The following is a 15,442-nucleotide window of genomic DNA, read 5'->3' as shown; positions in this document are numbered from 1 at the left end:
AGAGCGGTGTGATCCTGAGAGCGGTCCTGTATGACACCACCCGCAAACTTGTAAAGCCCAAGGACACACTGGCCTGGCAGGCCCGGGGCAGGCAGTGTCTCCCCGAGGCCTGGAGCTGCTTGAGGCCGGACCTGGGTTTGAGGACTCTTGGTGGCCCCATGTTACCCCACGTGGGCCCAGGCACAAAGGGAGCAGCAGAGCTTCCCAAATAAGCTCTATAATTTCCTCCGGGACTGCCCCAAACATGAACCAGAAGCTGCAGCTGAAGAGCTGCTCTGCCCATCCTAAAGGTGGCTTCTGGACAAACAAAGAGCCAACAAGGTCTGGGTTCTAAGCCTGGGTTTGCAGTTTGGGTGAGGAACAAAAGCATGCTGGTCGTTGCAATTTTCTTTTTCTTTTTAAAATTTTTAAAATTTATTTATGTATTTGGCCGTGCCGTGGGGCATTCGGGACCTTAGTTCCCTGACCAGGGATCGAACTCATGCCCCCTGCAATAGAAGAGCGGAGTCTTAACCACTGGACTGCCAGGGAAGTCCCTTTTTTAAAATTTTTATTATTTTTTTAAAATTTGGGGCTGTGTGCCTTCAGTCTCCCCATCTGGCAACGAGGTAATCACAGCCACTCCACCAAGACACAAGGCAGTTGGCCTACACTCAGTGGAGCCTCACGTTGAGCACCTTGTCCCTGCCTAACCCCCAGATACACACTGAGGCCACTGTCCTCACTGGGCTCAGTGAGTAGTGTGATAGGTGTTGTAGAAGGAGTGGAGCTACACTCAGAAGGGGGAACTTAGCACTGGTCCTCCTCCTTTCAGGGTGATGATACCCCACAGGGTTTAGGCCACAGCTACAGGGCATGTTGGCCTGGCAAATGCTTACCACATGACTGTGGGGAAGGGGACGCACCAGGCTCCTTAAAAGTACTCACTCTTCAGAAGCCCTGGGGCTTGATCAGACAGAACTTTATGGGCCAAGACAAGTACCCTGCACTATCTATCTGTCCCAAAAAAACAGCTGAAGTGCATTTGGCTAAACTACGGAGTTGATGCAACCTAAAAATACTCACTGCCATTAGAAAAAAGTTCCAACACAGTGGTGCAGAGAAAGACCAGACATAAAATTATACAACAGCCTGATAAACAAAACCTATGCATGGGCAGAGGCAGGCAATGGAAAGAGCTGGAAGACAGAAGACACACGATGACTTTCTCCTTTGCTTCTCAGACTTTCTATGAGAAATAAAATACATGCCGTATTTTATATTGACAAATATTTTCTTTAAAAAATTAAAGACCCTAAAAAAAAAAAAATTAAAGACCCTGTATGGTCGATGGGTTAGAGCAGGTGAGATATACATACACCCCCAGATGGGGAGACTCGGAGTCAACTGATCCCACCAGAGACCAGTTGGCATGGGTGGGGACCAGGCCTAGGGGGGCACTGTTGGTGAGGGTAAAAACAGAGAGCACTGAAGACACCATGTGTGATAGGCAGAGATGGAATCCTTGGGATTGTGACTGAGAGGACACACTCCTTCTCCCCAAGTATTAACACAGGAAAGGGAACCTGCCCTCAGCCTTGCCAGCTTTGGGCAGCCTGACCAGCTCTAGCTCCACTGAGCCCTGGGGCTTTGCCTAATGACTGCCCATGACCAACACTGGCCCTGTCTGCCCCACAGATGCATCCTCCAGGGATCCAAAGCTCCCCTAGCCCTGCCTGCCCAGGCTGTCTGAGCCAGAGTGCCTCTGTCCTGGCTGAGCCTCATGGAGCAATGGTGGGTGAGGGGTGAGATGTGATCATTGTGGGGCACAGAATGGGAGGCACTTCCTTGCTAGGTTCCCCCCACTAAGCACCACCCTGGCCCCATGCCCCTCAGCCTGACCCCTGACACTCACCCTATGGTTTCCCAGCACATAGAAGATATGGCCCAGGAGCACAAGGGAGCAGGCTGTAAGCCGGTTCAGGTCCTCTGCATTGGACATCTTCAGGGTTTCCCGCAGAAATCGCCTTCACGAGAAGAACAGATGATGAGGCCCCTTCGGGAGGCCTTTGGGGAAGAAAAGGCAGCAGCGGCCTTGAGGCCCTGAGCAGAGGGCCACCCACCCCATCGGGCAATGGGTGGGAAGGGCAGGGACAGGGGACCTGGGCACATGCTGTTGAGGGAAGAGAAACACTGGGAGGTGCCAGGCACGAGGCCACCTGCCCTCTCCCAGTACTCACTTGGCCTCGTTATAGCGTCCCTGGAAGAAGGAGAAGAGCCCACGCACGTAGAAAGCTGCTGCTCGGAGGCAGTGCGAGCTGAGGGGAGAGCGGAGCGTCACACCTTGGTGGGGATTTTGTGAAAGCAGCAAATTTACAAAAGGGGAGTGGGTGGGGGTGTATGAGGTGTTGGGGTACATGGAGCAGTCTAAGGCCCCACAGGTGCTCACACCACCCCAAAGAGCATAGAAAACATAAGATAGCTAGTAAAGTAGAACTCAGGGCCTGGAGCAGCCTACCTGACAGGGAAGCTGTGGTCTGGATTGATCCTCTCCAACAAACTGTACAGCTGTGAAAGAAATGTCTGCAAGTTAGGATAATTCCACATTTCTAAATATGAGAGAGCTCAGCCCCAGATATGCTAGCAAATTGACTAGGGCTGCCTGCAACTTCCTGAGGAATGTGCCCGTACCCAAAATCCCATGCCTGTAAGCAACCTGCTGGGAGAAGGGGCAGGACCTGCAACATCACTGACATCTTAGGTGCCCTTTGGCTGTCATATGGAGGGTGTGCTGGTGGATGAGGGCTGAAGTGGGCTGAGCCTTCACCCAGTACCCACACAGTCCCTTCAGGAGGGAGACACTGGCCTGGAGGTGGGGAGGAGACACAAGGGAACCAAACTCCTCTGAGACCACCAAGGCCACACCAGGCCCTTATGACCCTGCCCACTGTGCTTCCTGACTACTGGAGCAGCTGCACTGGACTTTCTTTCTTTTTTAAATAAATTGTTTTAAAAAAAATAATTATTTTTTTGGCTGTGTTGCATCTTTGGTGCTGCACGCAGGCTTTCTCTAGTTGCGTCGAGCGGGGCCTACTCTTCGTTGCGGTGCGTTGGCTTCTCAATGCTGTGGCTTCTCTTGTTGCGGAGCACGGGCTCTAGGCGCGTGGGCTCAGTAGTTGTGGAACACAGGCTCAGCTGCTCCGTGGCATGTGGGATCTTCCTGGACCAGGGATTGAACCCATGTCCCCTGCATCGGCAGGCGGATTCTCAACCACTGTGCCACCAGGGAAGTCCTGCACTGGGCTTTCTACCCAAAGCATTCAAGCCAACCAATCACCTGGGAAGTCAGCTAGGCTTTTTATAGCCAAGAGGTGATAGTGGCCTGAACTAAGAAATGAAGGCCACAGGGGTGGAGACAAGTGGCCGAATCTGAGATACTCTAGAGGGGTCAGGGCTTGGGGGGGGATTGCAGGGATAAGGGGGTGTTGCAAGGGGAACCTAGTGGGAGGGACTTATCCTGCGAGGTCAAGCTCTGGCCCACCTCCCCGTCTCAGCAGGCTGGGGCACCAGAACAACCTAGGGGCCTAGTGCAGACAGCTGCCCAAGCTGTTGCTCCTCATAACTGAGCCATGAGGCCTCACCAACGTTCTAGAACAGACATCTCAGGGTAGAAATTGGGTTTTTTTTCCTGAGGGATTCAGTAAAGCTTGGCTTGTTCAGTAGGGAAAAGCGCTAATTGGCTATGGGAACGTTTCTGTCCTAGACTTGGCCTTCCCCCAGCCATGCCTACGCTCCGCTGCGTGGGACACCTTGTTGGAGGGCAAATACCCCAGGGCTGCTGAGATTTGCTGGTGCCCAGGACAACGCTCCCCGCAACGCCCCCCTCCAAGTAAGAGTTGAAACAAAGGATACCAAACATGAAGCATGTCACCTACTACCTCTTGGTGTCTATTTCCTTCCCGTATATACACACTCGCCAGATTGGTCACAATGAAGGCCCACAGCTCCTGGTGATTGGTGAGCTGGAATGAGAGACACAGGGCATTAGGGGGCTGGGCTGGGCACAGTCACGTCACATAGGGGCCGCTTGGCGGCATCAGAGCCACCCAAACGCTCCACAGTGGCTACCTTGGAATCTCATTATTTTCATTCCAAACACACACCCCTTGCCTCCTAAACCCAAGGACAACAAAACTGTTAGTTCTTTTCATTACAAAACAATCACCCACGTTATGGGAAATTCCGGAAACAGAAAAGAAAAGCCAGCCACCCTGATCCTGCCCTCAGAACACACCGCAGCTTGGTCTATTCTCTGCTGTCTCTTGGTCTGAGACCTGGCTGGACCCTCCCTCTACGCCACAGGTGGTAACCCCAGGACCCGTGTGCTGACACAGCAGAGGAGTATGCTGATCCTCGGGGAGGCAGGGATCCTGCCTGGAAGAAGCCGAAGCTGTTAGAGGCCAGAAATGCTTCTGACGGCTGGTGGTGGACAGACCCTGATCCCCAGTTCTTCTGGGGGGACAAGAACGGCCACGAGAGGGACCAAGCTGAGTGGACTGAGCATTCCCAATGGGGCTGAGGGAGCGCAGCTGTGAAGGAGGCCAAGGGTGCCTGGGAAGCACAAACTCCACCTGGAGGCCCCTGGCAGGTGCCAAGGAGGTCCAGAGGGTCATCTGATCTGAGCAAAGATGCTCCAATATGTTTGTCATGAGACCGCATGAACAGCGTGCGGTTGGGGGTCATGCGGGGTTTGGGGCCAAGTCCTGGCTGCACCACCACCCCCTCCCCTGGCCAGTGGGGAGGACTTCCTGGGACAACACACCATCTGTCGGGAATTTTGATGTTGAACCAGACAAGCAGCAGCCACTTGTGTAGGAACTGCGATGGGGAAGGAGGGTCCAAGAGACCTCCATAGGGCCGCGGGCAAGGTGGGGTGGTCCTGGCACCACTGTAGTGAGCAGCACCAGCTGACCAGGACCCAAAGTAGCTGTGACACAAGTCAACGCCACCTGGCAGGCTATCGGGAAGACTGGGAATCGTGAGCAAAAGTGGCTGAACAGGCCATGGCACCAGCCCTGAGTTAGCTGGGGAAGCCCCACTACAGGCTAGCCAGGAGCCCCCTTGCCCACAGCTATCCCTCATTAAGCTGTGCTGCAAGTGCTGGCCTTGTCTGCAGCTGAGCAGCACAAGACGTGACATAGAAAGCCCTGGATAAATGGTGTATCACTGTCACCGCTGGCATCAGGCTGAATGCTGTGGAGTCACCCGCTGACCATGGTTTTGTATGGCTGTTGTCCTCATCACAGACCACGCCTGACTCCTTACTGAGAAGCACTGCCTGCCCCATAAAGCGAGGGCCGGCACCTTACCCGCAAAGCTGTGGTGAACTGGGCTTCAGCGTTGTCCATGCAGTTGACAGAGACACAATACAGGCCCTGGAAGAAGAAGATGCTGAGGGCTCAGAGCCACATGCAGCTTGCCCGGGGTTGCACAGCTGCACCCAGGCGAGCCTGACAAGTGACTCTACTGAGCTAGCTATATCTGAGCTTTACCCTGACAAACAGGGAGAAAGATGGCATGCTTAATTATTCCTGCCTCCCGGGACCTAAGTCAACTTGGACTTGATGACATGCTTGTCAGAGTGAAGTCCACAGGGAAGGTTCTGAATTCTGCCGGGGGTAGTGGTCAGAGGGTTACTCGCAGGGATGGGGCTGGGGGCAGGCAGCCCTCATGCACTCACCAGCAGTGTATGCAGCTGTGCTGCGTGGTTGGAGAAGAGCCGGGGGGATTGCTGGCACAGCTGACAGACCTGGGAGATCTGCCGGGAGAGAGCATGTCTGACATCACTTGGCCCGTAATGTGGGACCCAGTGTCCTGGCAGCACTGAGGAGACCCCAAAGCCGGTGGGTGTGCCCATGTTGTGCCCACTCTAACTTGGGCACAAAGTCCCAGCGGATGTGCCCATTGTGAGGATTAGGCACAGCCTTGACCTCTTTGAGGATGGTGACCCTTGTCCATTACCCACCTTCTCCCTTTCCAACTTGTGTCTCAGCTGTACAGTACCTTCACCCTTATCAAGGCCCCCGTGCCCTTTCAGGAAGGTGGGCATAAGGGATTACGGATCACAGGGCAGGAGTAGTGCTAGAACTGCCGTCAGGGGACCCTAAAACCCCAGACCCCATGTTCCTTGGGCATGCCAACTTTTAGGTAAAAGCCTCTGATTAGTTGTGTCCACACAGGGTCCTGGACTGCCAAGTTATAGTCATATGACAGATGACGTCCTGCTGACACGCACTGGTGACATATTTACATTCTCCCACATGACACTCTCCGAGACCCAGCTAACTCAAACCACTCTACCCCTCAGCCTTCCCACCCTGTGTGTGTGCAGCCCCCAGTGGCCTCACCTCCTGCAGCGCTGTGGCCTTGTGTCCTGTGACGAGCCTGCACATGATGATGTGCTCGAGCAGGATTACTTGGAAGGAGGACAGAATGGGGCTGCAGTCGAGCACTGGGGGCGAGAGGCAGGGGTGAGCATTCGAAGCGTGGGCGGAGGAGACAACTGAGGAGACACTGACCCCTGCCTCCTAGGGGCTTTGAGCCCTCCGGCCACACCGGCCCCTCAGCTACCTGGGTCTGAGCCCACTTGCTCCGCTGGACACTGGCCCAGCACCCAGTCTGTCACCTTGCTCGGTGCCCACAGTACCCTCAAAGTGAGGGTCTCCCTGTCTAGGTGAGGAAACATGCTCATAGCAGGCTTTGGTGACCAGAGTATTGTAAGAGCAAGAAATTCTGGAGGGATCTGTCTTCCATCCTCACCACACCCCAACCCAGCTGAGTGCTCAAGGGCACTCTGGACACAACACATTCTAGAAATGTTGAAGTTGCCTGGGAGACTGAGACTACATGATAGGCCTCAGGCAACAGTGGGGGGACCCTAGCTTCTGGCTGCCCCAAGCAGCTGTCCTCACATTGGAACCAGACAGCACTTTCCCAACTCATCTGAAGGGAAAGAACCGCAGCCCCCGCGGGTGTTGGTTCTCTGGCTCTAAGGCTCTTCCCCAGCAGCACTGACAAGGGCACAGGGAGTGAATGAGGTTAACAGGCGCACAAGCCAGCCAGGGATATGTGGGGCCCTGGGTTCCTACTAGTCAAAGGTCCTTGATCTCACAGGATGGATTAGTCAAGCATCCAGGAAGAACCCAGGGCCTCCAGAGGACCTGCTGTCAGTCAGTTCCAATCCCAACCTCACCCTGAACACAATCCACATCACGATACTGTTAATAGACAGCAAAAGCAGCCAACACCTGTTTCAACTGAGCACTGCCGCCCCAGCAGCCCCCAGTGGAGTCCCGCTAACCCTCATGGCTATCTTGCGCAGTGAGGGGGACAGGACAGAGACGGCACAACCACCTCACAACACAACCCCCTGGGGATCAAGGATCCAGTCCAGGCCTGGCCTGCTCTGCCCGAACCTGGATCGTCCCCATCTGCCAACTGGGGTAACAAGACCCATGGGGCAGGGACCCGTGCTGCAGTCTTTAAAGGTCCTTCAGGCCCAGCATAGGAGGTGGTGATCATGCCGCCCACCAGGGGGCTACTTGACCCACTGAGCCCCACAGTCTGACTTACTCTTGAGCTTCTCCAGCTGCATGAGGGCCTTGTCTGTGTACTTCTGTGCCTTCTCTAGGTAGCCGGCTTGCATGGAGTGCATCACAGTCACCTGGTGACAAGATCAGATGGTGGTGGTCACTGGGGCCCTCTCCTCTCTCACCTGGGCCACCAGGTCCCGGCCCCTCCAGGGACTCACCAGGTAGACAAGCACGCACATGTGCTCCTTGGGCAGCCAGTGGAAGAGGTCAGCGGGGTTGCTGGGCAGGATCTCATCATCGTGCAGTGTGGAGATGGTCTGGATGCACTGCTGCAGCTGCTTCAGGCATGGCTTCACGCTCTTTACCTGCAGCAGGCAGACAGCAATGCACACCTGAGCACCCGTCTGCTCCTATTAGGTGCCAACCACCCTTAGGAGGCAGATCCCCACGGTGGCAGCTAGCCAGGTCCTGCCTGCCCATCGGCCCCTCAGCCCTTCCTTCCCGGAAACTCCTACCACACCCACCACTTGCAGGAAGCCCATCCCCAAGGCACAGGGCAGGGCCAGGAGGGTCATCTGTGGCACTGAGGCTCCACCACCACCTAGCGCAGGGCCCAACACCAAGGCCTGGGAAAGGCCTGTTCAAAGACCCTGCTCCAGCCACATTTTCTCCTTCCTGCAGTGACCCCAAGAGACGAGGACACGGCTGGTTATCCTGGGGGGTGTGAAGTGGCCACTCGGAGTCCTGCAGGTGCCGTGGTTTATACAGACTGGCCTTTCTGCACCAGGAAGCCCCATTCCGAGGCCCTACAGGCCATCTCCACAGCTGTCAGCACCCTGTGAGAGTTTGCACTGTGCTCCTATGTGTTGACTGAAGTGCTTGGCCCAACGAGCAAAGGTGGGTGCACGTGGGGGAACCGAGGAAGCGTGACAGGGTGGGGAGGGTGCGTGGGGCAGCACCTGTCCGAAAGGCTGAGATGTTCCCCCACGTACAGGTATAGCTGCTCCTCAACCATATGAGGGTTATGGGCTTTTTGTGTGTGTGCCTCAAACACAGCTGATTTTGTTAGTCGCTACTCAACTCCCACAAAGCTGTCATTAACTGGGGGGTGGTGGACACTGCTTGAGCACCTGCTGTATGCCAGGCACCATGCCAGAATCCCCAGTGTATTTTCTTGGATTTCCCAAACTGCCCTCAAGGTCATTTGACCATTCACACACTGAATAGATGTGTGTGAGGCCACAGCTATTCCCGCTATAAGGGCAGAAATGGGACAGATCCATTCCTGGAGTGCCCTCTGTCCACAGAGGCACAGTACTCATGCCAGAGCACGACAGGGCTGTGGGGGAATCGAGCCCCGAATGACAGACGTGCCCAGTGGTGAGGGACAGGAGGAAATAGCAGAGCTGATGTCTTAGCTTACAGGCCCACCCACCACCTGCCTCCTCCCCAGCAGCCCTCAGGTGAGAGGCACTACATACCTGCCCAGCATCCAAGTAGTGGGTCACCTGGAGCACCAGGAAGAAGACACGCAGAGACTCTTTCTGGATGGGGTTACCTTGCCAGTTCTCAACTATCTGTCCACAGAGGGTCAGTAGTGGGTGGACTTCCTGCAACTTGCGCTCCATCAACAATAGCTGGGGAGGGAGAGGTGCACGTGCTGGGAGACCCTCCTGGTACAAAGGACTGCCGCCCACCTGCCCACGCGCTGTGGGACTGCTGGCACCACGAAGGGAGGGTGCATAGCCGGGCTGGAACCCAGGTCTAGGCAGCTCCAACCCAGGCTGCTCTTCCATCAGCACAGATCCCACAACCTGGAACCTGAGTTTTACCTCTGAATCCAGCTGGGGGACATGGGCCTGCCCCTCTTGGCTGCCTGCCACGCGTGAGGGTCTGGGCGCCTGAGGGGCCACAACATGGCAAGCAGGCGAGGCTTTGGTAGACCTCGTGGGGACCCGGCTTCACGTCCACCATACCAGTCCCATCCCATCCAGCCTCCACTTACCATCCCTTTGCTGAGCAGGAACAGTGCCCTGGAAAAGAGAGGGGTAGTCAGGTCTGGGAGACTCAGGCACCCCTGGGATGACTGTGCCATCTCAACATTCACAGGAACCTAAAGAGCCACCTCTGGGACAGTTAAATGGATGACAATGGACCCTGGCCAATTAGGTCTGTTTTATTTATAAGAGGGCTCTATTTTGTTCTATTTTATTTGTCTTTAGCTTTTTCCTGTTTAGATACTCATGTGGTTCAAAAGCTCAGAAAGCAGAAACATGTGCTCAGAAAGCACAGAGGGGCAGAGTACAGGACAGCACATCCACCATAACCTTACTCTCGTTGACACAGCAGATCACAGGTTCCACGTCTGTGGACAGCACAGGGTGAGGCAAGGAGAGAAGGCGGGTAAGTAATCAGGCTCAGGTGTCCGAACCGAAATGTGCACCTCACCGTGGCCCCTCTGTGCCCCCACTTCCTTGCCTATAACCAGCCAAGCCCCCTTGGGCTCTCCTGAGGGTTAAGGGGATGAAACTCAGGAAGCCTAGGCATGTCAGCAGCCTCATTGCCCACTGTCCCCACCCTCAAGGGTGGCGTGGCCAGGAGATTTCTACTGTCTCTCTTAAATCTTTCTGCACTTTCTAACAAACAAGCACGTACTGCTGTCATCAGCAAGAAAAATAATAAAATGAACACGTTAAAACGTTTACGAGACTGCCAAAAGACAGAGGAGGGTAGCCCAGCCTCACCCCAGTGCCTAGGGGCTGCTCACGGCACGGGCATTGGGACAGGCTTTTAGAACCAGCTGTTGGGCTGTCGTCACAGTTTGTTCAACATCTAAGTCTTTGTCCCGCCAGTCTGTGCAGAGTCCCCATGTGCTGCAGCTGACACTCCATCAAATGGGCATCGTTCCAGGTGAGTAGACTGAGGTGGAGGGGGGTCCCAGTCACACAGTGAGAGATGTCTATACTCCCAGCCACCTCGCCATTCCTTGTCGTTACCTCATGGTGTGGACACTCTAGGGTCTACTGTCTGCCTGTTGAAATCTAAGGCCTCGAACTTCACGTCAAGGTTCCCATATTGTCACATCACTAGGCCATACGCCCGAGATCAGAAGATCTGTCAGGTGACCTGTAGGCGCCATGCCCTATGAGGCCCATCCAGGTCCCCCGCCCACAGTGGTACAGAGACCTGTTTGAGCACACTTGTGACTGAACATGTGCAGTGTGTGGCCATCCCCATGCCCTGCAAGGCATGAGTGTCACCCTGAATCCAGTGACGGCCACAGCACGAGGAGGATAAGACGGGCCAGGAACACAGACCAGACTGTGTGAGTGTCCATCCCAGGGCAGGTTGGCCGAGGGATGACAGCCTGTGGGGGGAACTGTGTGGACCCCTGTGAGCACTTGCAAGTCCAGAGCTTAGAGAATGGAGTTAGGGACTGTTCTGTCCCAAAAACCCCATGGGACAAGCTTAGATTTTGTGTTTCCAGAATCCCAATTCACACAACAGAATAAGAGCTCTGCTACCTGGAGTCTGGAATCCTACTACAGAGGATTCTTCTCTTTAGGGGAAAAAGAGACAGACTGGAGGCTCTCTTAGAGGGCACACAGTGAAGCACTGGTGGCCTCTGACCCCTGACCCCAACCCCAGGGCATTAGCCTCCACGTAGTCTAAGCAGTTTCACGCATAACATGAACCTACGTCCCTTCTTTTACACAAATGTCCACTTACTCTGTCTCCTGTTATGTATCTAAAAACTCCTGGGTGTCCTGTGAGTGGGGACACTGGTTGCCAAGCATGCTGCCCACACTCTCTACAAGCACCACTCTTGCACTGCACCAGGAAGGGGATCAACCCATTAAATCATACAAGCCCTTTTTATTTCAAGAGATACTAGAAACGTGCAAGTGCTGATGGTGCCGACAACACCAGCTGCCCCTCACCCTCACAGTCAACTCAACTTCTTACTTCATGAATCGATGGGGCAACAGCATCTCGGTGCTGCCTTAATTTGCATGTCTCTTACTATGTATAAGGGTGGCCATCGTTTCATGCTGAAATGCCATTTCTATTTGTTGTCCAGGATCAAGATGGCCAAATTCTTTCCAAGTAAGAGGAGGAGGGGCCCAGGGAGAGGATGCCTACCGTGTGTACTCAGATCCCACCACCCGGGCGTACTCGGCCCCCACACCCAGGAGGTCACAGGCTGACACCAGGTCCTTCTCAAGTGTGTGCAGTTGCTGAAAAGAAGAAAGAACAATGACCCTTATTTCCAAACCACTTGCTTTACAGTACCTGACCTTATTGCTGGCGAGTTAAACTGAACCTCCCTACATCAACAAAATTGCCTCAGTGTCAGTTTTCAGCTAAATTAAGCATATTATCTCGTCAACAGTGTTTGGGTACAGAACTCCGCTTTGTTTATAGTGTACATCATCTAAGCTTAATGGTGCATACAGCCAGCAGTTAACACTCACAGGTGCAGACCCCTCCAAGGCTGTGCGAGTATGTTTGAATGCTTCCCAGGTCACCTTCAGGGAGTAGTCACTAGGGGAGCAGCCAGAGGAGCCTCAAACAAGGAGGGACTCTTTCAGGGGTAAGTACCTATGGGAGTTTCAAACCCAGAAGCCTTGACAGGCTGAAAGGCAGGGACACCTGTGGGGCCCTGGTTGCGGACCTTGGGATCCGTGCTCACAGCACAAACCAATACTGTGACCTGAGGCAGGTGACTCACCGCCTGGCCTGCTTCCTCCTCTGCCAGCAGGCACAAAAGCACATGAAGGATAAAAGGAGGACAGTGCACATGTAGGGCAGAAAAAAGCCTGGAGGGAAGGCAGGGGCCCAGGCTAGGTGAGCTCTTCTCAGCAGGGGACCCTCTGAGCCAAATCCTCCTGGCATTAAGGCTCCCCCAGGGAGTAGGGGACACTTGCAGCCCAGTACCCACTGTGTGTTCAGGCAGGTGATGGGGCTTTATCAGGGAGGGTGGGTGAGAGGTGGCCTGGTGGGTAGGCTGTGTCAGGGTCAGGAGAGGATAGAGGATGGCCAGTGCTGGGGAGGTGTGCGCAGACCCCAGGATGAAGAGGCACTACTCATGAAGGAGTCTACCCAGCCCCCGGCCTGCAGACTCCTCCACTGTAGCCAGGAAAGCCCAGCCTAGAGAGCCCCTCACCACCTGAGCATCTCAGAGTGCAGGGACCAGGCACCACCTACATCTGAGGAGCTTAAGGGAGGCTGAGGGCAGAGGGGCTGTGTGGAGCCCAGGGTGAGGCTATACCCCAGCAGGCCCCAAAAGTGGGCTCTAGGAGAAAAGGCTTGACTCCAGCATTTCTTGCCCAATAGGCAGTCCCTTGGAATCTCTGCACAGCTCTCAGAAAACAGAGTGGACCTCTGGCAAGAAATGCTCCCTAAATTTTGATGAATGCAGGCCAAAGGGAGCAACAGGAGGGAGGGGAACATGAAGACTAGGCCCCAAGTCAGCTCCAGGGGAAGGACACTCCCACCAATCACCCCAGGTGCTCCTGAGCAAAAGGCCCACCCTGGGAGTACCGCCTCCTGGCGACAGTCTGGAGGGGACTTGTGAGCAGGTCAAAGAAACGTTCCTGTGTCCCCATCTGCTCAGTACAGCAGCCTGAGGAAGACCCGTGTGTCCCAGAGTCTGCTTATTTGTACTTGAGGCAGCTGTGCCCCAAGGTCACGGCCCCCAACAGGCACCCACGCATCTCGGCCAGGCCCGCAGTACTCACAGCAAGCTGGAAGAGCAGGCGGCAGTGCCAGTACGGGGTCTGCTGTGAGATCTGGATTGCTTTCCGCAGCAGTGGTTTTGCTGCATCAACGGAATTCTGAAAGGAAACAGTGAAGTTTGGGGAGGAAAAAAGCTGGATTCCTTATGTAGCAGCTGCGGAGCCAGAAGGCCATTCCTGTTCACACTTACCAAAGGATTTGTGGGTTGCCAATGTGCTTGATTAAAGAAGAAAAGATATTTTATTAGACTCACTGGCTGGGAAGTTTTTGTATCGACCTTAAAATAACTCCCCACTCAACTAAACGGAAACTAGCTTTAGTTCAAAATCCTGAACAAATTGATAACAATTGCTGTCTTTCCTGTTCTGCAACCAGAGAGAGGGGTCAGGGGCGTGAAAAGGGGTCACTGCTCAAATCTGGGAAAGGCAATTTTCAGCTACACCTGACATCAGGAACCAGCTTAAGGTAAACTATATAAACTTGTTCAGGAACTAATCATCTTTAGCCTAGGAACAAGGCTGTTTTCCAACAGTCCTCAGTAGAAAAAGATTCTGCTAGCCTTTGTTAGCAAGTGATCACCCATGGCTGCCCCATGCCAGGCGTGGGAGATAAGAAAATTGTGAGAAGTCTTAAAAGCCGGAAGGGAATCCACTCCTGAGAGTCCCAGTTTGCCACTCTGCTTTGCTACAAGGAGAGGGAGTTTGCTTTCAGAAACCTTCATATGTTCTTACCTCTTGACAGTATAATTCAGACAAAAGACTTGCTGCTTCAAATTTAACATCTTCAAACTGCGGGATCTAATGACGTCCAGTTAAGGAAGTAGAGACACTGCAAAATGGTCAGTTTAAAAGGGCCACAGGTCAGCATTCTTACACTGCAGAGGCTGGCCGGACGGGCATATCCCCACCAGCTCTAAAACCCCTAGTTCACATATTCCCCCAGTAATCCCTGAGCTTGCTGCTGGCTGGGTGTGGAGCTAGACGCTGGGGCATGAAGAGGAGCACAGCACCCAGGGAGAAGCTACTGGTCTGAAGGGATGCTCCAGGTAATCTGTGGGGCAAAGCCCAAACCCAAGGTGTGCATTATAGGTAGGATTCAAGTTTATAACACATTTTTTTTTTATTTAGGAAGGGTTTTCTTTAAAGGGAACCGTACCAAGAAAAGGATACTTGCTGTGATATCAACCACTGAAAGAGAAAGAAAAAAGCATTAATCCTCAACCATACGCTTTGCACCTGCTTAACTGGCTCCACTTTGGGGTTTACACAGGTTGTCTTGTCACCAAAGGCTGCAGGTGTTCGGTTAAGTGGGAAGATGGACTGCTCAGCCTAAGAGGGTGGGCTTGCTTTTCCTCTAATCCATCAACCAGGGCATGTCTGGGGGAAAGGGAACATGAACTTGCTCCCCCACTCACGGGCTTCCCGTCCTGCCAGGCTCCGGAGTCAGAATTGGAGCCCTCTCCCACTACAGCAGCAATGCTTCACAAGGGGAAGGAGCACAGAGGGGCCACCACATGACACTCACTGTAGTACACCAATAGCAAATCATGACATGAGGAATTAATTACAATTAGAGAGTAGGTCTGTGGGTGTCAGTCCTTCCTGGAGAAGTGACATTTAAAAGATGTTTGGAAATGAGCAAAGTTAGCCTCAGAGGGGAGGGAAGAGTACTCCAGGAAGGACTGGTGTGGGCAGCACCTGGCCAGGGGTAGAAGGGATGATTCTGAATTCTGAGCTCACCATCCCTCTCTGCTAGTACACAGGCTGGGACGTGGTTCAGATAACGACATGCTCCCACTTGGCCATTAACTGTGCCCTGGAGTTTCACATTCCAACAGGAGGCGGTGAGGTCCCAGGACAGTCCGCCACACCACCACACTGACCACAGTCTGTCAGACTATCAAGAACTCAAGCATAGGGCTTCCCTGGTGGCGCAGTGGTTGAGAGTCCGCCTGCCGATGCAGGGGATACGGGTTCGTGCCCCGGTCTGGGAAGATCCCACATGCCGTGGAGCGGCTGGGCCCGTGAGCCATGGCCGCTGAGCCTGCTCGTCCGGAGCCTGTGCTCCACAATGGGAGAGGCCACAACAGTGAGAGGCCCACATACCGCAAAAAAAAAAAGAACTCAAGCATA

The 15,442-nt window shown here is 54.0% G+C and overlaps 1 protein-coding gene across 1 annotated transcript in view; it reads right to left on the bottom strand.

Annotated features, from left to right (window-relative positions):
* Positions 1–15,442, bottom strand: part of MAU2 (MAU2 sister chromatid cohesion factor) — a 33,460-nt gene that overhangs the window by 3,393 nt on the left and 14,625 nt on the right. The window contains exons 2-16 of the mRNA XM_007461090.1: positions 14,480–14,497; positions 14,042–14,107; positions 13,313–13,408; positions 11,715–11,809; positions 9,577–9,604; positions 9,053–9,208; positions 7,790–7,936; positions 7,612–7,702; positions 6,387–6,490; positions 5,720–5,797; positions 5,349–5,414; positions 3,915–4,001; positions 2,498–2,547; positions 2,220–2,297; positions 1,895–2,006 (exon numbers count right to left, since the gene is read on the bottom strand). Coding sequence (XP_007461152.1) covers positions 1,895–2,006; positions 2,220–2,297; positions 2,498–2,547; positions 3,915–4,001; positions 5,349–5,414; positions 5,720–5,797; positions 6,387–6,490; positions 7,612–7,702; positions 7,790–7,936; positions 9,053–9,208; positions 9,577–9,604; positions 11,715–11,809; positions 13,313–13,408; positions 14,042–14,107; positions 14,480–14,497 — 1,272 coding nt within the window. The remainder of the gene's footprint in view (positions 1–1,894; positions 2,007–2,219; positions 2,298–2,497; positions 2,548–3,914; positions 4,002–5,348; positions 5,415–5,719; positions 5,798–6,386; positions 6,491–7,611; positions 7,703–7,789; positions 7,937–9,052; positions 9,209–9,576; positions 9,605–11,714; positions 11,810–13,312; positions 13,409–14,041; positions 14,108–14,479; positions 14,498–15,442) is intronic.

Source organism: Lipotes vexillifer, unplaced genomic scaffold (genome assembly GCF_000442215.2).
Source record: "Lipotes vexillifer unplaced genomic scaffold, Lipotes_vexillifer_v1.1 scaffold469, whole genome shotgun sequence".
Lineage (NCBI taxonomy): Eukaryota > Metazoa > Chordata > Mammalia > Artiodactyla > Lipotidae > Lipotes > Lipotes vexillifer.
This window is presented reverse-complemented; position numbering and strand designations above follow the sequence as displayed.